This window comes from Odontesthes bonariensis, chromosome 23 (genome assembly GCF_027942865.1).
Source record: "Odontesthes bonariensis isolate fOdoBon6 chromosome 23, fOdoBon6.hap1, whole genome shotgun sequence".
NCBI classification, from domain to species: domain Eukaryota; kingdom Metazoa; phylum Chordata; class Actinopteri; order Atheriniformes; family Atherinopsidae; genus Odontesthes; species Odontesthes bonariensis.
The window spans coordinates 5,451,586-5,475,129 of NC_134528.1; the positions used below are offsets into that span (position 1 = coordinate 5,451,586).

The 23,544-nt window shown below is 41.9% G+C and overlaps 1 protein-coding gene across 1 annotated transcript; it reads right to left on the bottom strand.

Moving 5' to 3' along the window:
• Window positions 1-701: 701 nt before the first annotated feature.
• On the bottom strand, window positions 702-23,544 carry map3k14b (mitogen-activated protein kinase kinase kinase 14b). The gene is made up of 13 exons (XM_075458222.1): window positions 23,367-23,544; window positions 20,012-20,287; window positions 19,107-19,182; window positions 16,767-17,484; window positions 13,521-13,655; window positions 12,672-12,801; window positions 12,463-12,591; window positions 9,704-9,808; window positions 5,587-5,750; window positions 5,352-5,502; window positions 3,492-4,049; window positions 766-891; window positions 702-718 (listed from the first exon to the last, which is right to left on the bottom strand). The coding sequence occupies exons 2-13, from the start codon at window positions 20,271-20,273 to the stop codon at window positions 702-704; spliced, it is 2,571 nt and encodes an 856-aa protein (XP_075314337.1). The 5' UTR covers window positions 20,274-20,287; window positions 23,367-23,544.

Here is a 23,544-nt window from a genome sequence, read left to right on the forward strand (position 1 = left end):
TGGCTTTTCTATTCAATTCAATTAATTTTTATTTATATAGCGCCGAATACAACAAATGTCATCTCAAGGCACTTAAATAATAAAGTCCAATTCAAGCCAATTGGAATTCAATTCATTGTAATCATAATTATTTCTAAAATAATCCAATTCATTAATATAGAGCCAATTAAAAAACAGTTTCCTAGCTAAGAAAACCAACAGATTGCAAAACTTGTCTTCAGTCCAATCTCTACCCCTCCATATTGCCACCGCGACCCCATGTGTACTAAGCGGTTAAGAGGATGGATGGATCATACATCTCATCAACTATTGATATCATCCTCCAAGTCGTATTATTCCATTTAAAATCATACAATTCTCAGTTAACACCTTAGTTCTTCGGGCATTTTAAACAGTCACCTGATCACTGATTCCTATTGCAACGTGGCCCACTTTGACCCGCCGGTGTTCTCTGATCCTCAAACATTCGCCGGGAACGTTCTCGATCCAGATGTCAACACCTGGAAAACATCAGAGATTTAGAGAAACGTACCACCGTCAGCGGAAATGGACAAATGAACAAATTACTGCCATTTTACCTTCAAAGCAGCACAAAGACGGCTGATTGGCTGAAACCAACCACTCCAAGTGTGCCTCTGTGTGGCTGTTGCAGGAAGAAAAGACGCCGGAGCTGAGGTCATCAGACGAATGGTCCGAGTCCTTCAACGTGGAAAGAAATCTCTAGTTTTTTTTTAAAAGGTTGGGATTTTTGAACGTGCAGCATACAGGGACGCCCGAAACAAACCTTCTCCGATACGTCCATCTGTGACGTTTCCGAGCAGCTGAAACAGGACGGGGGGTCGTCTCGAGGTTCAGGAGACGAGGGCTGGATTACGGTGCCCACAGGTACATCTAAAGACAACAGATTAAGAGTTTCTGTTGGGACCAATCTGTGTGCATAAAAGCCTAAAGGCCGGCGCACACCTTTACGATTCGTGTACGATTTTGTCGGCCCGATGACTTCGCATGGGAATCGTAAAGGTGTGCGGTAGCAGCCGAAAAACGATTTTGTCGTTTCATCGGATCAAATCAAACATGTTTGCCGTACGGATTTTCCTTGTGCCGAATACAATCGTATGTGTGTGCGGTCTCTGTTCCGATGTCATCGCGCAGGATTATTTAAACAGCCAATGGGAATAGCGCACTTAGTCACGTTGGACGACTACGACATTTTCAGTTTGAAAGTCACGTGATTTGTGGCTTCCTATTTCGGTCATGTGATAACATTCGCTCAAAAATATCGTAGGTTCGCAAGTGTGTGCGGTGGACGTGCGAGCGTGTCAAATACGGTCCGAATTGTTATGCCGATCACCCGACAAACGATGCAACGATGACATCGTAAAGGTGTGCGCCGGCCTTAAATAACCAGGCTCACAAGGAGCTCTGTGACACTCAGTGGGGTCACATGGCACTGAAAGGATCGGATAATTGGCTAAATTACAATCAGAATGAGTTGAGCGAGGGTAATTCTCCTTGGATATATGGCGGTGAATGAATGGGATCAGAGGCACAAAGCGTGTCATACCCCGGTATGATAGGTGGCGCTGTACCCATTCCAGTTGTTGCTAATAGAGCCACTTCCTGTTGACCTCTTCACCACCAACAACAACAACAAACTCAGGCATTGGAGAAAGATGGAGAACGCAGAGCCAGATGACGCTACGTCCCTCTACACACCAAAACGAGGCTGGAACTCTGCTCACAGGACGCAGCAGGGGGTAAGAAGATGTTCATAAATGATGTTGCTGATATGGGATGTCATACAGCTTCATGTCAAAAGAGGCGAACTATCCCTTTAATCCGATCGCGAGTAACCCGATCCAATTTATAGTCAGACTAAGGTGTCTACATGAACGTAATAACTCTGATTGTAATTTAGCCAATAATCCGATCCTTTCAGTGCCATGTGACCCCACTACTCGGCTTTCTTGAAAGATTCCCTCCGATGTTGGAGTGATCCCTGGTCCATTGTTACCTTGTTAAACAACGAGGGTTTTCCTACATTTATGACATCACAGTCAGCCTATACCGGCAGCTAAAACCAGGTTTTAGGAGATCAGTGCTGCCAGCTGCAGTGTGTCCAAAGGGGTGTGGTTAAAGTCCTCTGTGTGTGGTGGATGACATCATACAATAATTAACATATTTGCAACATTTTCCTATTGAATTTGCATTCGGTTGTGTGCCAGCTTTTCTCTTCTCCTCTCGTTGCTCACTTACAGTTTCTTGGGTCAGATTGAGAAATAAGTCTTTCCAGCCTGTCGCTCTGCTCTAATAAAATCCTGATTTTTCTTTATAACCACAGCCAATACAACATCTGTGCAACACTGGACAGATGTTTAGGAACATTTATGCTTCTCAGAGGATGAATTCTTTAATGATATCTCGACTCCAGGTCAATCAGAAGAAATCTTTAAGGCTCCCAGTTGTTATTTTTATTCCTTACTGTATATGACTGTTTGTAGATTATAGATTGATTGTTTAGTGCAGAGATTTCCTGAAGCCAAATACGTTGAAATGTCTTGTTTTTTCCTTAGTAATTAGGGCCGGGCAACGATTAATCGCATTTGTACGCAAAATCCAAAAATGAATCCAAAAGTAGCGTATAGCTTTTAGCATTTAGTTTTATTTTAAATGTGCTGCCATATGAATGAAAGTGCCATAACATTTGTTGTGCAAACACACTTTTAACATCAGCATCTTTCTGTAGTTTTTATGTAGAAGCCTCGCTCCACTGTCTGTTTCCTTGAATGACTTGCTGCTATCAGTTGTGTGTTTTGCCTTTAAGTGATATTTTAGACTGGAACTACTACGCTGAGAAGACAATTCAACTTGGCAGTGTTTACAGATGACTTTGGTTCTGTCGACTCCGCCGTCTGGAAGAACTTTAAAATGAAAATGGCCGAGTAAAAGTTCCGTACCCTTCTCCATGTTTGGTGGATCCGCCGATTACTTTCTTTTCCTGTTCCACAGCAGACAGCAGCAGACTTTTACAAAATAAAAGCCTGTGAGCAACAGACTTTTACAAAATAAAAGCCTGTGAGCAACAGACTTTTATAATAGTAAAATAAATAATAAAACCTGCACGATAAAATATTGCGCAGGTTTTATTATTTATTTTATTATTTATTTTTATTATTATTTTTTTTTGTTTTATTTGTTTTATTTGTTTTATTATTTATTTTCTACAGTTACCTGGTGACAAAAAAAAAAAACACCAGGTAACTCTCTGCCCCCTGCTTCCTGTCTCTCTGAACTTTCCTATCCATTTCCAGTTTTTAATTTTTAAAATTAAAAAAAATTAAATAAAAAAATTAAACCTGCGTTAATGCGCGAAAAAATATTTATCGGCGTTATATAATTAACGAGTTAACGCCATAATAAGGAGTTAACTCGCCCAGCCCTATTCGTAACATATATATTTAAATAAATACAAAAGAGCTGCTCTGACTCACCATCTCGGAGGTATTCCAGCTCTGCCTCTGATCCCCATGAACTCTCATCCGTCTTCTGGCCTTTCTGCAGCAAAGGGAAAAGGCCTCTGAGGGTACGAAGGTACTCTGTGGACACAGAAGATTCCCACTCCGCCTCCTCGCCTTCCTCCCCCCCCTCCTCCCAGTCTCCCTCGTATTCTTTATCCGTTTTCAGCCACTTCTCCTGAATACACTCCTCCTCTGCCATGTATATATCAACTTCTGACTCGGACCCGGTCTCCCAGTCTGCGTAATCATCCCGCAGCGATTTTGGATGGCAGTCCCATTCCCCATTTGAGGAATCCGTCTCCGCCTCAGATTCCCGGTCCCAGTCTCCATCTTTCTGGTCATCGCTGTCCTCGTCCACCGCCATCGTTCTCCAGGGGCTCACCCAGAGTGCGGCGGGAGCCGGGGCAGCAGGTGATGGTTGATCCGGGGGGGCCTCAGGGGAGGAAGCACAGAGCTGGTCTTCACGCTGGCTTTGGCCACGATACAGCTTCTCACAGGCAGTCTCGATGGAAGAAGGACTCAGACCACCAACTGTGGAGAAAATATTCACATGATTGACGAAAAGTAGTCGGTGAAATTGAACTTTTTATGGGCCTTTTTTGTTGGAAAGTACTTTTTTACACGGGCGTAAAATTGCGTATGGACGCTATGGACGTGTCCATACCAATATTTGGATACGTTTAAAATGTCCATACCAATTTTAAATGGGAAATTGCACAGCGTTCGGGAAACAAAGGGTTCATTTTCGTCTTCTGCTGTTCCTTCTCTAAGACGGCGTGTCATTGGTGGGGACAGCCTTGCTGTCTGTGATTGGCTCACCTTCTGTAGCGCTATGCCTGGCTTGTTGTTGCTAGGTTGGTTGCTAAGCGGTAAAACAGCTGACGAGGTGACCGGTCTTTTGTTCGCTGGCTCAGAGTCATCATGTCTGACTCGGGCAGGAAAAGAAAACCACCAGGACAGGTTGGATAGCATTAACATAAAACAAATATGCCAGCAGTTTGTCTGCGTCAATGACCGGCGGCGCCGTGCATTTGGCTCATTCATACAAGATTTGGCTAGTTAATAGGCTCAAAGCTACAAACTTAATAGTTTTTCAGGAAAAAGTGAGCCGTGGAAAAGTGTTTTTCATGTGACAGTTTATGTCTCTATTTTTAATAAATGTTTGCTGGACCTCAATCTTTTGACTGCTGGTGTTTTATTTTTGTGGGAACTGTGCAGAGCTAATAAATGCTTGTTGCTAATGCTAAGCAGTCCTCCGCCTACATTTTTCAAAAATTGTACATTTCCACTTTTATTGTTCACACTTTTCACACTTATCTTTGCAGTGTGCACTTTCAAAACTTCATCAGTTAATATTTTATACAAAATGCACCAAACTCATCAACTTACAGATCCTGAAATTTCAGAAACACATGTAATAATAAAACATCTTACTGTGGCAATGTCTTCCTGGGCCTGTGATAATGTTGAAGTCACCAGAAACTTGAGTGACTTGCATAAAAAAAATCAATTCTCAATCTTGCCATTATGGTTTACATTAAAAAAATCAGAGGGCTGTGAATCAGATGGGATTTGCCATTATTCACCCCAGAATTGGTTAAAATGTAGGAAATTGCATCTAAGAAATACAAAATTTTCTGGGGGAGGACCCCCAGACCCCCCACTGAAATGAGGTGTCCCTCAACCTTAGGTGGTGGTGGAGTGGCAAATTATGTCCCCACCAATGTCAACACCATTATTACGCCCTTGCTTATTTATCTTTGTTTAACACAAGTAACTGGATACGGATGGGATGATCACTACATACTCCATGTTATCATGTAATGCTTGAACCTGCTCTGAGAGCTTTGGTTGTTTTCCTCCTGAGCTCCTTTGCCGACGCTCGTCTGTCCGGATCCTTCTGGAGTCCGGCCCTGAAAACTTTGGCCGTGAAGTTGTTGCACTTGGACGGCACCTCCCACAAAGGCGGAGGCTCGTTGACAATCTGACCGACAGAAATGTGATGAAACCTCAGTGTGGTTTTTGCTCCGATTCAGGGCAGAAATGACAACAAAGAAGACATCCTGACCTGGAGACACAGTGGATGGGAGTAGTAACGTATCCACGGCGGGCATCCATTGAGCATGTGCAGTAGCATACAGCAGCTGCTCCACACATCCACCTTTGCACACAGTCGATCCCCTCGTGCCACCTCCGGGGCCATGTGGGTCTCTGTGCCAGGGAAGGCAGCTCCTACGATCAAAAACACCAGTTTAATTCCAGTTTGACCATCTTATATGGCATTTTTCTCATGTTTTTATGCTCTCTTTTCCATGTTACACGCTTTTTCATAGCTTCTAGCACCAAATAAATATACCTTAGCCTTTCTTTAAAACTACATTACACTTATTACTTTTAGCCAAAACAACTTACCATTGAGGGATTTCTTACCCAAGGACATGTAGACTGGGAAGTTAGGGAATTAACTAATTATAAATAATAAACCCCAAAACTGGCAACATTCCCTCAAGTCTTAGCTGTATATGCTAAAATGCTAAGCTAAGACCAACATAAGTCTCAGTTGGATATGCTAAAATGCTAAGCTAAGACCAACACAAGTCTCAGCTGGATATGCTAAAATGCTAAGCTAAGACCAACACAAGTCTCAGCTGGATAAGCTAAAATGCTAAGCTAAGACCAACATAAGTCTCAGCTGGATATGCTAAAATGCTAAGCTAAGACCAACATAAATCTCAGATGGATATGCTAAAATGCTAAGCTAAGACCAACATAAGTCTCAGTTGGATATGCTAAAATGCTAAGCTAAGACCAACATAAGTCTCTGCTGGATATGCTAAAATGCTAAGCTAAGACCAACACAAGTCTCAGATGGATATGCTAAAATGCTAAGCTAAGACCAACATAAGTCTCAGTTGGATATGCTAAAATGCTAAGCTAAGACCAACACAAGTCTCAGCTGGATATGCTAAAATGCTAAGCTAAGACCAACATAAATCTCAGATAGATATGCTAAAATGCTAAGCTAAGACCACCATAAGTGTCAGTTGGATATGCTAAAAATGCTCAGCTAAGACCAACACAAGTCTCAGCTGGATAGGCTAAAATGCTAAGCTAAGACCAACACAAGTCTCTGCTGGATATGCTAAAATGCTAAGCTAAGACCAACACAAGTCTCAGCTGGATATGCTAAAATGCTAAGCTAAGACCAACATAAGTCTCAGTTGGATATGCTAAAATGCTAAGCTAAGACCAACACAAGTCTCAGTTGGATATGCTAAAATGCTAAGCTAAGACCAACACAAGTCTCTGCTGGATATGCTAAAATGCTAAGCTAAGACCAACATAAGTCTCAGCTGGATATGCTAAAATGCTAAGCTAAGACCAACATAAATCTCAGATAGATATGCTAAAATGCTAAGCTAAGACCAACATAAGTCTTAGCTGGATATACTAAAATGCTAAGCTAAGACCAACATAAGTCTCAGCTGCATATGCTAAAATGCTAAGCTAAGACCAACATAAATCTCAGATAGATATGCTAAAATGCTAAGCTAAGACCAACATAAATCTCAGATAGATATGCTAAAATGCTAAGCTAAGACCACCATAAGTGTCAGTTGGATATGCTAAAATGCTAAGCTAAGACCACCATAAGTTTCAGTTGGATATGCTAAAATGCTAAGCTAAGACCAACACAAGTCTCAGATGGATATGCTAAAATGCTAGGCTAAGACCAACATAAATCTCAGATAGATATGCTAAAATGCTAAGCTAAGACCACCATAAGTGTCAGCTGGATATGCTAAAATGCTAAGCTAAGACCATTGTATTGCTGATAAAGAGTGATAAACGAGATGATGAGGATTCAAATTCAGAGCCAGTTTATTTTTCTGGCTTCAAAGTGACTAAGAACAGCACAAAACTGGGAGGATTTAAAACTTTTTGGATAAATGATCAAACATATTATAAAGAGGAAAAAATTGGTTCATGACGAGCATTTCGACCGGCTGCGTTTGAAGACGGGACGAGTCTGAAAATAGTCCCGAGTTTTAAAATATCATGTTTTCTAACTGAAACGTTTCCAATCTGATTGATTTTAGCAGCTAATTCTCATCTTTTCCACACACACGAAGCTACTTGTATGTTCGGTTTCATACGATACCTGAACTATGGCCTCTACTCTTTAAGCATTTTCAGATTGATGAAAACTTAACTGCAGAAAAATAAAAGAGGTTCATCTTAGCATTTATTTTCCATCCAGTTTTATGAAACATGTGCATGAAATAGAGCGAGTGGAGTAAATCAGATGGTTGGTGCTCCTGGTCTGTAGCTAGCCAATGTCCATGCGCTCGTTTCTATTTCACTTCAACTATCAGAGACTGCACACAGCAAAGGGAATTCACACGTAAAAACACATGTGGAAACAAGGCTGCAGTCTGAGGGGTTGGGCTGACTCTTCTAGTCTCGAGTTTTTATGAGTATTTTTCTCAGAAACAGCAAATATTTTTCCCAACCACAGCTGCTTGGATAGTCAAATGGAGTTAATTTCTGAAGGGCTGTCTGTGTGAGAGATGACTGGAACCTAACTAAAACTGAAGCTTATTGAGCTGCTCGTGGCTATGAGTAAACTACCTTGTTTCAGCAGGTGCACCAGCATGTAAATGCCAATATTTGTGTAAAAAGTCAGAGATATGAATGAGACTTGCTGGCTATAAAGAGGTCAAACATACCACAAACCTGCAGACATGACTGAAAAATCACGCCTAGCATTCACAACAGTTGCTGTAACTCATTTCAAATGTGTTCTGTGACATCTGGGCCACATCTGGGCCTCATAAAACTGTACCAGGCCCAGATGTTTTCACAATCTTGTGCTCACAAACTCAAGCTGTCATTCAAAAAAAAGTTTTCATTTTCTTGGCAAGCTTCGGAGAAGACCAACGAAATGATGGATTAGTTTGTCTTTCTGGAGGATGGGGGCGCTGGGGACCGTTGAGATTTATTTTCCATGTAAACTTCTTTATCAACATCTCAAGGGATTTGTTCTCCAACTTTATGGAGGTGTAATTAAACACATAACCCTTTAAGTTTAGAGTAGTTTATTATTATTATTTTATTAATTAATTAATTAATTAATTAATTTAGTCATTTATTGTTATTAGTTAGTAGTAGTATTTTTACTAGAATTGGTATTATTGTTGTTGTTTAATATACAATCATTGTAAATATTTATAATTTTTTTTGAGCTACTAGACTAATTTGAATTTCCTACATTGGGTGATGAATTAAAGTATTTTTCTATTCTTTTTCTATTTAAATCCAAACCATCATTATGACAACAAGAAGTCATCCTAAACAAAAGTAAACTCATTTAGTTTTTTCCAGTTGCGTCTCCTGGCCAAAGTTAAAATGTTTTTTAGTCGTCATGACCTTGAGAAAGCCATCCATGCCCTGATAAGTTCAAGGTCAGACTATTGCAATGCACTTTATAATTGGAGTCCCTCAAGGATCTATTCTTGGCCCTATCCTCTTCTCATTGTACATGCTACCACTTGGGTCAATTATAGCCAGGCACAGCCTTTCTCTCCACTGTTATGCAGACGATTTACACATTTATCTACCATTGAAGCCAAATAGTAACAGTGCACAATGTTCTTTGTTTAATTGTATTGCTGATATTAAGCAGTTGTTGGCCCAAAATTTTCTTCATTTAAATGACGACAAAACTGAATTTCTGACCTGGGCCTCTTCAAATCCAGGCTAAAAACCTACTTATTTAAGATGGCTTTTAATACCCAGTAGTATGATGACACTTTTATCTTATTTGATTTTGTTGTATTTTATTGCTTTCACTGTTCTTTTATTGTTTTTATTTGTTTTTACTTATTCTTCTCTTTATTTATTACCTGCTGTAAAGCACTTTGGTCCACCGTAACGATCGTCTATAAAGGGCTGTATAAATAAAGTACATTTACATTTAGCATGAGCAGACAGCTGAGATGAGGACTTTCTGCCCACTTTCTTCTGAATTTAAATGCATGTTTGGGGCCTTAAAAGTGAACTTGAGGGGATTGGGTTGCTGATAAAGTATATAATATATGAAATATATAATCTTTTATGTAACAAGAGCTCTAAAATAGGAATCGTGCCACATTGTGACGGCAGGCCTTTCAGGATCAGCTCACCCCTGAATGCGTTGGTGCTCCACCCGCTGTCGTCCAGCGTCTCTGAGAGACCGAAGTCGCAGAGGAATGTGTCCCTGCAGTCGGCAGACAGCAGCACATTGTCAACTGGAATAAAATCAACACGCAGGATTTAGTGAGACAGCTTGTTTGCATTTCGTGCTCGTTATCAAACAGTTGACTGAGAAACAGGAGGCTGTCAGAGGCTGTCAGCGTGATGGGTACACTGGGGGTGGGGGGGTGGCTGGAGCCTCTGGAGCAGCTTTATCAGAGAAGGTTTAATCCCCAAAAATAAAAATAAAGCACACTAAACTTTCCCCCTCCACCTCTACATGAAGACCTGCTATAACTTCAGGAAGCCCCCCCCTCCTGCTCAATCCTATCAACAGGGATTACCGAGGGTTTAGAGGTGAGGTGTCGGTTTGGGATTAGGGACCATCACCAGGGGATGCGAGCTGACAGCAGAACCATCGGCTTCAGGCACGGGACGCCGTGTGGTCGCACGACAAATTGAAACATGGGTGTTGCACCCGTGGGGGATGGGGGTGTTTCGACACCCCCACTTTTTCAGCAAGATGATTTTACCCCCCCCCCCACACACACATTTTCCAAAGGTGAACCAGTTTGCCCCATGGATGTATTATGTTAACGGTTTGCCCACCCACGTACAATGTGTTTTAAAGAGCCTGTGCCCTCTTTAGAATAATTCCATCCAGATTTGTACAATTGTAGTTCCCATACAGGACCCAGTTTAGGGTGGTGAGAATACAAAAAAAAGCAGTAAAATTACCCTGTTCTGCATTTTCACAAATCAGAAAAAGGTTTCAAAGATCCCAAACAAGGTTTAAATGAATCTACAGCCTCTTTAGAATAATTCTATCCAGATATGAGCAGTCTAACTATTGTAGTTTCCATACAGGACCCAGTTTAGGGGGATCAAAATGCAAAAATGCAGTGAAATGGCCCTTTATGCCCATCCATTTAATTCGCGAATCGGATGCCAACTTCAGCGCCGTGTCTCTGGGCTTGATGTGGCGCTCATGTGCCCCCCCTGGAAACAGCTCCACGTTGGGTGCAAATCTCAAGCGTGAATTACAAAGAACCATCATCAGGGTTTATTTCTACTATACCGACCGATTTAAGACTCAATAAACCTCAAGTGTATAAGACACGATATTTAGTTTTATCAAATAGAATAGAATTAAAAGGATAAGAATGTTGTGAGCGCCTCTATAAAAGCAGAAGTTCAGGTGTGTGTTAACACGATGCCAAGGAGGAAAGACATCAGCAACGATCTCAGAGAAGCAGCTGTTGCTGCCCATCAACCTGGGAAGGGTTATAAGGCCGTTTCCAAACTATATGGAGTCCATCGTTCTACAGAGAGAAAGATTATTCACAAGTGGAAAACATTCAGGACAGCTGTCAGTGTTCCCAGGAGTGGACGTCCCAGCAAGGTCACCCCAAGGTCAGAAACCCAAGAGCTACATCTCAGACTGTGTTCGAAACCGCATACTTCTCCTACTACTCATACTGACTTTTTGAGTTAGTATGCCAGTTTGAGTAAGCGAGAAGTTCCCGGATGCATACTAGATTCTCTGAAATGTTGGGTATGCATCATGAGGTTACTCCTCATACTCAAACTAACCAAGATGCAACGTAACGTGACGTCGCTGATCGTCATTTCCTGTCAAAACGGCAGTTTCAAGCTAGCTACAACGAGGGTAGGTTCACTTCCTGTTTTCAAAACAAAAGCACCAATTGTATCTTAATGGCTTTCCCTATGATAAAAGGCAACGGGTATTTTATTTTTGTGAAAATAACCGGAAGTGCGTTGCTCACTGCGGCTAGCTTTAGTAGCGCAGAATTCGTGGGAACAAAATTGTAAACAGCCGGTATTTTGTCAGGTTTTCAACACGTTGGGGATCTAAACGACTACTTTCTCACCTGAAAATGTTTCAAATGTTGCTAAAGTTTACAGAGTTTAGAGCTTAAGAGAAATCAGCTTCAGGCAGGCTGATTTCTGCTCGGGCAGGAGCGAAATGCATTGTGGGTAAACACTCTGCATACTGTCTGATCGATAAGTATGTAGTATGTAGTATGTAGTATGTAGTATGCAGTTTCGAACACAGCCAGACTCTGCAGGCCTCAGTCAGCATGTTAAAGGTTAAAGGTCATGACAGCACAGTTAGAAACAGACTGAACAGGTGTGGCTTGTGTGGAAGGGCTGCAGGAGAAAGCCTCTTCTCTCTAAAAAGAACATGGCAGCACAGCTTAGGTTTGCAAAGCTGCATCTGAACAAACCACAAGACTTCTGGAACAATGTCCTTTGGACAGAGCAGACCAAAGTGGAGATGTTTGCTCATAATGCACAGCAGCACGTTTGGAGGAAACCAAACACAGCATATCAGCACAAACACCTCACACCAGCTGTCAGGCACGGTGGTGGAGGGCTGATGATCTGGGCTGGTTCTGGGCCCCTTGCAGCCACTGAGTCCACCATGAACTCCTCTGGATACCAAAGTGTTCTAGAGTCAGATGTAATCGCATTAAGTGGGTATAGAAAAATGATTGTTTACTTTTTTTAAAACTGTTAATAAAGTGGACCTTTGTTTAATTCTAAAGGTACAAAATAAGCACATAAAATTAAGTGTGTACATTTGTCCTTTTTGAGCTCGTTTCTTTAATCTTCAAACTATTAAACATAATTTCAGTCCATCACAGGTCCACACAGAGACAAACGTGTCTGTAAAACAAGGACTCGCCTTTGACGTCCAAGTGAAGCACCTTTCTGTGGTGCAGGTGTTGCAGCGCCCCCAGTGACTGATGCAGGTAATGCAGCGCCAGGTCCTCAGGGAGGCAGGTCGTCTCCTTCAGAAGCTGCGCCAGGCAGGCTGGAGAGGTTTGGAGAGTCTCGATCACCTTTTGAGACAGTTTTTTTTCCCACACAGTTTATGGTTTTAGGGATTTTTACCTGGCTTCAGGTCCATGAAGAGCACCACGTTCAGCCCCTCCCTCACAGCCCCAAACAGCTCCACGACGCGAGGGGAGCTCAGAGCGCTCCACGCGCTCACCTCCTCGCCGCTGAAGTGACTCAGTGGAACCTGAGAGGAGCAGAAAACAAAGAGATTTACTCTGAATTCAGGGTTAATGGAGTATTTTTTTACTGTACAGAGTGACTCATTGGGTGTGTTCGAAACCGCATACTACATACTCCCATACTGCATACTCATCGATCAGACAGTATGCAGAGCGTTTACCCACAATGCATTTCGCTCCTGCCCGAGCCGAAATCAGCCGGCCTGAAGCTGATTTCGCTTAAGCTCTAAACTCTGTAAACTTTAGCAACATTTGAAACATTTTCAGGCGAGAAAGTAGTCGTTTAGATCCCCAACGTGTTAAAAACCTGACAAAATACCGGCTGTTTACAATTTTGTTCCCACGAATTCGGCGCTACTAAAGCTAGCCGCAGTGAGCAACGCACTTCCGGTTATTTTCACAAAATAAAATACCCGTTGCCTTTTATCATAGGGAAAGCCATTACCATACAATTGGTGCTTTTGTTTTGAAAACAGGAAGTGAACCTACCCTCGTTGTAGCTAGCTTGAAACTGCCGTTTTGACAGGAAATGACGATCGGCGACGTCACGTTACGTTGCATCTTGGGTAGTTTGAGTATGAGTAGTAACCTCATGATGCATACCCAACATTTCAGAGAATCTAGTATGCATCCGGGAACTTAAAAAAAGTTAAAGTTAGTAGGCGTAGTAGGAGAAGTAGGAGAAGTAGGCGGTTTCGAACACAGCCACTGTTTCTCGGCTCACCCTCTTAGCAGCACATTTAAACCCGGTGCGTCTGTCCCGAACGCAGAACACGTCCCCGTAGGATCCGTTCTGGATGTGGTGGAGAACGCAGTACTCCTCTCCCTCCCTGTACCGAGAGCTGTTGGGCCGCAGAGACTTCAGGACACAACAAAATTAAATGAGACACGAAATGAGGGAAAAATTAGAAGAGGTGAAGTTTGTGACACAGTGACAACAGAAGTGGACTCAGACTCAAAGACCATCGATCAAACCTTAGAAACTGAAACATGTCTGAGTTTCATGCAGTAACCGGAGGGGTGTGTGTTTGGTTTTCATCCATTGTTCATGTTGTAATTTATTTATTGAAGTCCAACTCAGAAAAGCACACAAATCTCGAGGGCTATCGGGGCATTTTAACTGAAATTAACTAATTTTGTGAAGCCGATTTGTGTGAATATTAATTTAATTTGGTTCATTCACTCTGTTTCTGTTATCGTTTTAATATTGTTATTGTTTATTATTGTTTTCACATTGTTCTTATTTTTTATGCCTTATATTTCAGGTTGTTATTCATGTACAGCACTTTGTTTCAGCCACGGCTGTTTTAAAGGGCTTTATAAATAAAGTTGAGTTGAGTTGAGATTCATAAGCATATAAGTCCCAACCTCGTAATTTTAAATTCCGTTAAAACAAAGCATGGGGTTTTTCTGTAGGTTTTATCATTTACACTTATTTTTACCCTTTGGTTTGTCATTACATGTTGTTAACATGCCAAAAGGATTAAGGTTTCTGCTAAAAGTACAGGGCGGCGTGTCATTCTCTCACAGTATTTAGCATTAACTCGTTCTTCCTCTTTCTAATTTGTACTCCTCTGAAGTAGTTTTAATTAAAAATGGAGGTCCGAAACTGCTGCCTTTGGCTCTGCAGAAACCACATAACCCTAAAAATGAATATGTGATCCTCAAAACAAAAAGAAAAGACAAATGCTTGGTTGGACATTAGTTTACACATTTCTTCTCATTCACTGAATGAGGTTCTGTGAATATGCTAAACAGTTAGCGGCTAGCGGCTAACTTTGCAGAGGCCTCAAGCCAGGACAACGAGGCACACAGATCTTGAGATGTTCTTGTTAAATTCCCTGTGTCTCGTCTTGGTGCCACTTCCTTTGTGTGGTTGAGTTGTTTCCTGTTTTATTTTGAAGTTCATGTCTTCCTGATGTCTCACCAGAGCTGATTCCACCACCTATGTCTTGTTCCCTTGTGTATTTAACCTCAGTGTCTCCCGTTGTCCCTGCCGTCCTCGCCTTGTGTTTCATGCCCACATGAAATTTATTATATACATGTATTCATATACTATACTATACTATGTTCCTATGTTTTTTTTTAGTCGTTTATGTTGAACTTTCTTATTTTCTGTCTAGCTTTTTACTCGTCCGAGACTTCGGCTCGTTGACCCTTTTTATTGGTACTTTGTTTCCGTTTACTCTTACGTTTGAGTGTATAAACTATACACGTGTATATATATATATAAACGTATGATTAAACCTGCACAAAATGAGACATGCTGTGTCTTATGTCTTTCTGCTGTGTATGCGGCAAAATTTTGGTTGGCAAATCTCACTCCAAGGTTTTTTTGTAAAACTTGGCTGCCCTGTCACATACTCCTAAAAATTAATCTGTGATCCTTAAAGCTGAAGTTTTTGCCACAAAAAGAAAAGAAAAGAAAAAACTCGGTTGGACATTACTTTACACATTTTTCCTAATTCACTGAATGAGGTTCTGTGAATATGCTAAACAGCTAACGGCTAGCAGCTAGCGCTCGCTCAGCTAGTAGTGACCTCTTTCTCCCTGTAGATTGTGTTATTCTCTCATTTAATCGAGTTTCTCGTAGTTCTCTTAGTTTTAAGCGAATAGGATTTATATTAGTGGGTAGAGCCAAGTTACGCCCGTGGAACCAACCATTCAGAGCCGACGGAAAAACTGTGAGCACTTTGCAGGGCAACACCTGTTGAAAACTCCAACAGACTTCAAGTGAACTCCATAAACTCACATTATGGTATTAATGGCTATCAATTTCTGTCTTCTTCAATAGAGCATGATGTTCATTTTACAAACTATAGTCTACAAACAGATGATACTTTCTTAGGAGCAAGACGGCACACCAACAAGTGGCGTGGCTACATCTATTAGCATTAAAATAGATTAAATCAGCCCCACCTACTGCCCCTAAAGTGGCCAAAATTATGTGTTTTTAATCTAGTAGAAAATCTGAAGCTATGCCAGGAAATCTTAATGTCATTACCTCAAGATTCCAAGTAGAAAATGTCGAAATGTTTTTCTTTTGCTTTCTCAAAATCACAAAGTAATTGTGAAAATGAGTGTTTCATTTGATCAAACCTGAATTCAGCTTTTGAGATTGGTGTAAATGGACCCTCTATAATATTATCCAGTATTGGGCAGGGATGACCAGCTCTCCCTTCTCGGCTGATAAAATAAATGCAGAGCGAGTGGACGTGGGACCATGGCGGCATGAGAGTTTTCTGTGCGTCTGGGCATGATGAATGAGTGTAGCGAATTTTGTCGTCCCACGCGAAATTAACCCCAATGCGGGGACCATTTTTAAGCATCTTAGGGGGCGCTACAGAGTCAATGAGCGACTCCCAAAAATATAAAGTTTAGATTCTTTCATGTCGTCGACTGGCAGGTGGCGCTCGCAAAATTTCCTTAGTTTTCGAGCACCTTTTGCAAAGAATAAGAATAATAACGGAGAAAAAAAAAATCCTTACAGATACAATAGGGTCCTTGCAGTTTCACTGCTCGGTCCCTAATTAAAAATAATAATTGCGGCCCGCTTTCCACAACAGCGAATAGGAAAGTCAAGATCCATGGCCACTAGCAGTGGCAAAAAGAGAAAACTTGACAAGGAAAATCGCATTTTTCAGCCAAAATGGGAAGAAGAGTACCTCTTCAGTTTTGTTCTTTGTTATGAAGGAGTTCAAATTCCTTTTTGCACTTTTTTTTAAGCAAATGTTTTGTCTTTGTTGCTTATTAAGGACGTGTTAAAATGCATTTATATGAAGAAAATAGTTGTATGTTGGTGCAATAAACATACAGATATAAATTCATATAAAATGTGTTCTTATTGAGAATCATTTGTAGCGTCTTTCATATCCAATTATTCGAAGTGCGTGGTCATGTGGCCCTCCGATGATAGTGCTGAAAAAATGTTGGCCCTCTTTATCATGGAAGTTGCCCATCCCTGTCTTACGTGATGGAATATGAGTCCCTCGTTGGCAGGTTTTGTCGCCTTCCAGTCATTCAGAGTCTGTTTTATGGAATCTCTGAAGAGGGTTGAGACGAAGAGCTTCGATATCTGGGTCACTCGACCCTTCAGCTCATCGAACAGCGAGTCGCCGGTGTCATCAAACCCAAAGGCACTCTGGGATGCGTCCACACTGCTGTGAGTGTAGTTAGAGTTTGAGATCCCGGGCAGACTCTGCACAGACCCCGTGGAGTCAGAATCTGTGCGGGGGCAGGAGTCAAATCCAGACACCTTCATGGGGTCCAACGTACAATCTGATGATTCAGCTCCAAACTGATCTCGTATATCGGCACAGAAAGACGATTCCGACTCGCAGTCGGAGCCCGAGTCCCTGTCGTCGGCGCTGGTTGTGTCGTCTGCGTCCACAGATCTGCAGAGCGAGGCCTCCTCTGACCCCCTGCCTCCTCCATACAGCTGGTCGCCATGGCAGCAGGGAAGCGAGTCGGTGAACTGAGGAGGCGGCGGGATGATCTCAGCGGACGACGTCGCCTTCAGCCAATCGATCTCCTGCACCCACAAACCCCGGATAACGGGAGGCTCTTCCCCTTCCTCCCGCCTCGTCTGGCGGCTCCTCGTTTTCCGGCGTTGTTTCCTCTGGAGGTGGCGATGGGAGAGTTTGGCGGCTTCCTCCAGATCCTCGTCCTCCGTGTCGCTCATGAGAAACCTGCGGATGAGAGGAAACACGATTTAATGTCAGTCAGATTAAAACTGTTCTGAGGAGAATGGCAGCTCCTCTGACACTTTGTTCTGGACAAAAACTTGAGGTTTTATGCCAAAAATCATTAAGAACAAACCTAAAAAAACATCCTTGTTTTTGATCAGAAAGTGTTATTAACATTTTCTCCAGTATTTCCTCTGGATTAATCAAATCAGATTTATTTATATAGCACATTTCATGTACAAAACAATTCAAAGTGCTTTACATAAAATAAAAGCATTACAGCAGATAAGTTCAAAGATATCGTGCAGATTTCATGCATAGACACATGAGAACAGAAATGTTTTTAACCTGGATTTAAAAATGTCTCCATTTGGTGAAAGTTTAATCTCCACTGGCAGTTTGTTCCACTTGTTTGCAGCATAACAGCTAAATGCTGCTTCTCCATGTTTAGTCTGGACTCTGGACTGGACCAGCTGACCTGAGTCCTTGGATCTAAGAGCTCTGCTGGCTTTATATTCTCTGAACTAATGAATTCTCTGAATTAATGATCCTTTGTATCTGTGAGTCAACTTTGAAAAGGCTCCAAATTTCCCAAAAAGAAGCTGAACGAATGAAGTTTGGCTGAATAATCACTGTTCAGATTCCCTTTGAGTGGTACAGCCTTCAGATCATTCGTTAGCATCAGATCCATGTTACAGGAAAGTGGGATTCATCCGGCAGATGTCTCGTTTTCAGCCACTAGGAGTCACCACATTCAAGCTTTTCTAAATCTTACACAAACTGAATCAGATCACAGACTGAGACCTGGGTTAGCTGTCCAGCTGCATTGTGGGATATGAAGATGCCAAGTTGATCTGCATTTTAAAGGGGACATACTTTAGGGCCGTTTACTGACAAGCTAACATGATTTCCTGAGGCGTTTTGCACGCCAAAAGTGCGACGAATTAAAGGGTAGTCTCTTTTGACATGAAGCTGTATGACATCCCATATCAGCAACATCATTTCTGAACATCTTCTTACCCCCTGCTGCGTCCTGTGAGCAGAGTTCCAGCCTCGTTTTGGTGTTGACGAAAGTAGTTCGGCTAAAAAGTCAGACCTCACAATCGCTTGGCCCTATTTTCTCTCCCTTCGTATCACTGCCTGCTGTGTAGACCGAAGTGCAGTGATACGAAGGGAGAGAAAATAGGGCCAAGCGATCGTGAGGTCTGACTTTTTCCTGATGAACGATTTTGTGATTTTTGCTCACTAAATGAGATCCTCTGAAACCTAGTCTGCCCCAAACAAAATAAAGTTGTTGTTTGTTGCCTCAAGCACAGAAAAATTGACTTTTTTCACAAATGATCTACAGAATCCCTCCTTTTCTGATAACAGTTTATGTTTGAGCCTTTCTCTGCCACCCGTGGACACATCCACGTACATACCCAACATTTCAGAGAATCTAGTATGCATCCGGGAACTTCTCGCTTACTCAAACTCGCATACTAACTCAAAAAGTTAGTAGGAGTAGTAGGAGAAGTATGCGGTTTCGAACACAGCCATACTTTTTTCGGTTTGGTTTGGACAAACTTAAATGATTGAGTCTCATCTGGAATCAATTGTAAGGGAGGGCCATTGAGAGTGTATACCTGTGCTTTTGGAGGAGCTGAGATCGTGAGTATGGGCACTGAGTGTTGGAAGGGCTGAACTCCTGGAAGTCTTCTCCTGGATTAACAAAAAGAACAGCATGTTAGCACATTTGTATCATTTGTAACAGGAGTGATGTGCACACGTCTGTTGGTGTTGGTTAAAAGACGGGCAGCAGCGTTCTGCACCAGCTGAAGGCGGCTGAGAGAAGACTGGGAGACACCGACATAAAGAGCATTGCAATAGTCTGACCTTGAAGTTATTAGGGCATGGATGGCTTTCTCAAGGTCATGACGACTAAAAAACATTTTAACTTTGGCCAAAACTAGTCCTGACGACATTGTTAATTTGTTTGTCCAACCTCAGATCAAAGGTCAAAGGTCATTCCCAGATTTCTGACAGTTAAACTCAGCTTTGAAGACAAGGTGCCAAAGCCAGCCGTCACAGTGTCCCCAAACACAATGCATTCAGTTTTGTCATCATTTAAATGAAGAACGTTTTGGGCCAACCACTGCTTAATATCATCGATACAATTAAACAAAGAACATTGTGCACTGTTACTATTTGGCTTCAATGGTAGATAAATGTGTAAATCGTCTGCATAACAGTGGAGAGAAAGGCTGTGCCTGGCTATAATTGACCCAAGTGGTAGCATGTACAATGAGAAGAGGATAGGGCCAAGAATAGATCCTTGAGGGACTCCACAGGAGAGAGGAGCACTGGAAGAGGACAGGTCACCAATCATTATGGACGCAAACCACTTCAGCGCAGTGCCGTGGATAAAATCGTGTTAAAATCCATTAAAAATGATTAAAAATGATTAAAAATGATTGAACATGCCACAGTGGCCACACGGCTGCATCATACATGCATATTTTCATGCCAGCATGTCCGGAACCAGTCGTACTTTCAGCTTGTGCCACTATGGACACGCATGGGTTCTCCTCGGGCCCCTCGGTGACCACTTGTTTGGCGGTGCCGTGCTGCATCACGCGGTTCAGATGGGGGGCGATGGCTTTGACCAGCGGGTCCGTGTCCTCCTCGTATGCTTGGCTGCCGTCCTCTTTGCCCAGAAACGAGAGCTCCGAACCGCCCGTCACGATGATGAACGGTGTGTTGGAGTTAAACATCCGGGGTATGGCCATACCTCTGTCGCTGTCAGAGTGCATCTACCTGGTGAGAACTGGAGGAGGAGATCGGGTCCGTCAGTGTCTAATTCCTGAAATGTTGAGGTGATGTCATTGAAAAACCGGGCTAAAATCATTCAGGCATATTTAAGGATGGCTTCTAATGTGTAAAGAGATGACGAAAGCGCATACATGTTCGAGGAATATCACAGCTTTGAGGATCAATCCTCTTAAAAGCATCAGGGAAGCAACAAAGTTAGAAGGATCTGTTCCCCAGAGGGCCACTGTGCCAAATATTGAGACTGTCCTCATAAACAAACGACCCAGAGTCGTGTTTTTGGGAGAAGTTAATTACCAATAATCAACTTGGAAGAGAACGCGACTTCAGCGGTCATCAGAACGACATTTGAAGTGTTGAATTGGAGTTAAATTGGTGAGGCTGGTGGGTCCAAGTGTGTCTTTTAGTTCTAATCATGATGTTTTTTTAACCCTAAACAAGTGATGACGATGCCTAAACTGAATGAGATGGCGACAGATTACAGGACGCCATCCTGTAAACGACTTATTTGACCTTCTCATCTTGGAGAACTTGTTGATAGACGACTTTATTAATCACTTTCGGAGGTTCCCTCAGGGAAACTGAAATCTACATCTCACTCACGCTCAGCACTGTTATATACAGAAATGTACAAAAATTTAGTTGAATTGGGAACATTAGACGTTCAGAGGGTGTATTGTAAATAATAGAAATTCACATATCTCCTTCACATGATCTGGGACTGCCCCCCAGTGTCAGTGTTCTGGGGGATGGTTGCCTCATATATCATATATATTCTCAATGATCCGTCTACCCTGGGGTTGTCGCTGTCTAATAGCTGTGCCCGGCTGGCTGTGGTTCGCGGCGGCCAAAAAACTGGTTGCCACAAGGTGGAAGTCATTGGCTGTGTTCGAAACCGCATACTTCTCCTACTACTCCTACTAAATTTTTGAGTTAGTATGCGAGTTTGAGTAAGCGAGAAGTTCCCGGATGCATACTAGATTCTCCTAAATGTTGGGTATGCATCATGAGGTTACTACTCATACTCAAACTACCCAAGATGCAACGTAACGTGACGTCGCCGATCGTCATTTCCTGTCAAAACGGCAGTTTCAAGCTAGCTACAACGAGGGTAGGTCCACTTCCTGTTTTCAAAACAAAAGCACCAATTGTATCGTAATGGCTTTCCCTATGATAAAAGGCAACGTGTATTTTATTTTGTGAAAATAACCGGAAGTGCGTTGCTCACTGCGGCTAGCTTTAGCAGCACCGAATTCATGGGAACAAACTTGTAAATAGCCGGTATTTTGTCAGGTTTTCAACACGTTGGGGATCTAAACGACTACTTTCTCACCTGAAAATGTTTCAAATGTTGCTAAAGTTTACAGAGTTTAGAGCTTAAGCGAAATCAGCTTCAGGCCGGCTGATTTCGGCTCGGGCAGGAGCGCAATGCATTGTGGGTAAACGCTCTGCATACTGTCTGATCGATGAGTATGCAGTATGGAAGTATGCAGTTTGTATACTTGGTTTCGATTTATATGATTTCAGATTCAGTTTAAGTTGTTGATTATTTCCAAGGATTTCATTGTTTTACTTACTTTAAATTTTTATGACATGTTCTCGTTTTCTTTTCTCCTTTTGCATAAAAATTTGTTTAATAAAGAACAATTTGGTCACAAAAAAAAGAAATTCACATATGTTTTTTTTTATTATACGCATGGACCATGTTGCTTTTCCATTCAAAGTTTTAACGACATCCATCTGAATTAAATTAGTTACACAACATCTATTTGTTTCTTTTATTAAACAGAATCAGTTGAATGTCACATATGAAATGAAACATAAACTTTCATTCCTCTTGGTGATTTCGGAGCTTTTAATTGAACGTTTTTTTTAGGACTTTTGACTATTTATTTGTGTTGTTGTGACTGGATTTGAAGTTAAACATGAAATAAAACAAAGAAACACTTGTGTGTTAACCATGAAGATGAGGCAGTAAACACATGTTAAGAGGGAATTCATGCCTCAAATGAGGTTTGTATAATCAGAGTTAAAGTACACATCCATCTGAATTAAATTAGTTAAACAACATCTCGTCCAAAACGTATTAGTTTCTTTTATTAAACAGAATCAGTTGAATGTCACATATGAAATTAAACATAAACTTTCATTCCTCTTGGTGATTTCGGAGCTTTTACTTGAACATTTTTTTTTAGGACTTTTTACTATTTATACAATAAATAAAATAAATAAAAATAATAATAAATAAATAAATTTATACAATACAACTATTATCTTGTTGGTAAATGTCTTGTCCTGTCTTCACCGTGGGATAGTTAGGAACGCAATTTTGATCTCTCTGTATATATACAGAGAAATTATCTTGTATATATGAAGAAATTGACAATAAATCTAACTTTGACTATTTATTTGTGTTGTTGTGACTGGATTTGAAGTTAAACATGAAAAAAAACACAGAAACACTTGTGTGTTGACCATGAAGATGAGGCAGTAAACACACTTTTCCACTGATCTAATAATAAGAGGGAATTCATGCCTCAAATGAGGTTTGCATAATCAGAGTTGACGTGTCTTTTCATGAAAGCTTTTTAAAGATACTCCCCAATTTTATCCTAAAATTCCTGCCATACTCCAAACTCCCATCAATTGAAGCACCGTGGAACAGATTTGTAGCTGGCAGGCGCTTTAATGCGGCGGTATTTGGCGCGGCGGAGCGTGAATGAACAGACACCGGTGGCGTGGTATAAATAGCCCGCGGAGAGGCGGCCGCATGCCTTCCACTGGTCCGTCCAGCTGTCAGAGTCTCTCTCCCTGAACGCTCGCCATGTTGACGGTGAACCCTGGGAGACCAAAACAGAGACGCGTCTCTTTCACCATGACGGCGCCTGTGCTGGAGACGCGGGGAGGTTGGAACCAACAGGTGTGCGTTTCCATCAATAAAGTCCAAGCATGGACACCACGAGGGAGGCAACGGTCGTCCAGGACATGCAAGATGTTAGAGATCCCAATCAAAGTCGAGTCTGCGGCGTCATGGAAACCTGACAGGTCACAGGTCAAACCCCAGCAGCACACCTTACCTCTGAGGGACGGTCGGCTGGTGGAAATCAGGCGATCCGGAACAAAAAGAAAGTTCTCAGTCCGTCTCAGTCCCTCATGTGTATGTCGGCTTCTGAGTGTAACCTACCGGCTTTCTGCCCCCGCAGGCCCTGCTGATTGGCCCACCGTGTGAGTGAGTTATGAGCTCTCACACCTCAC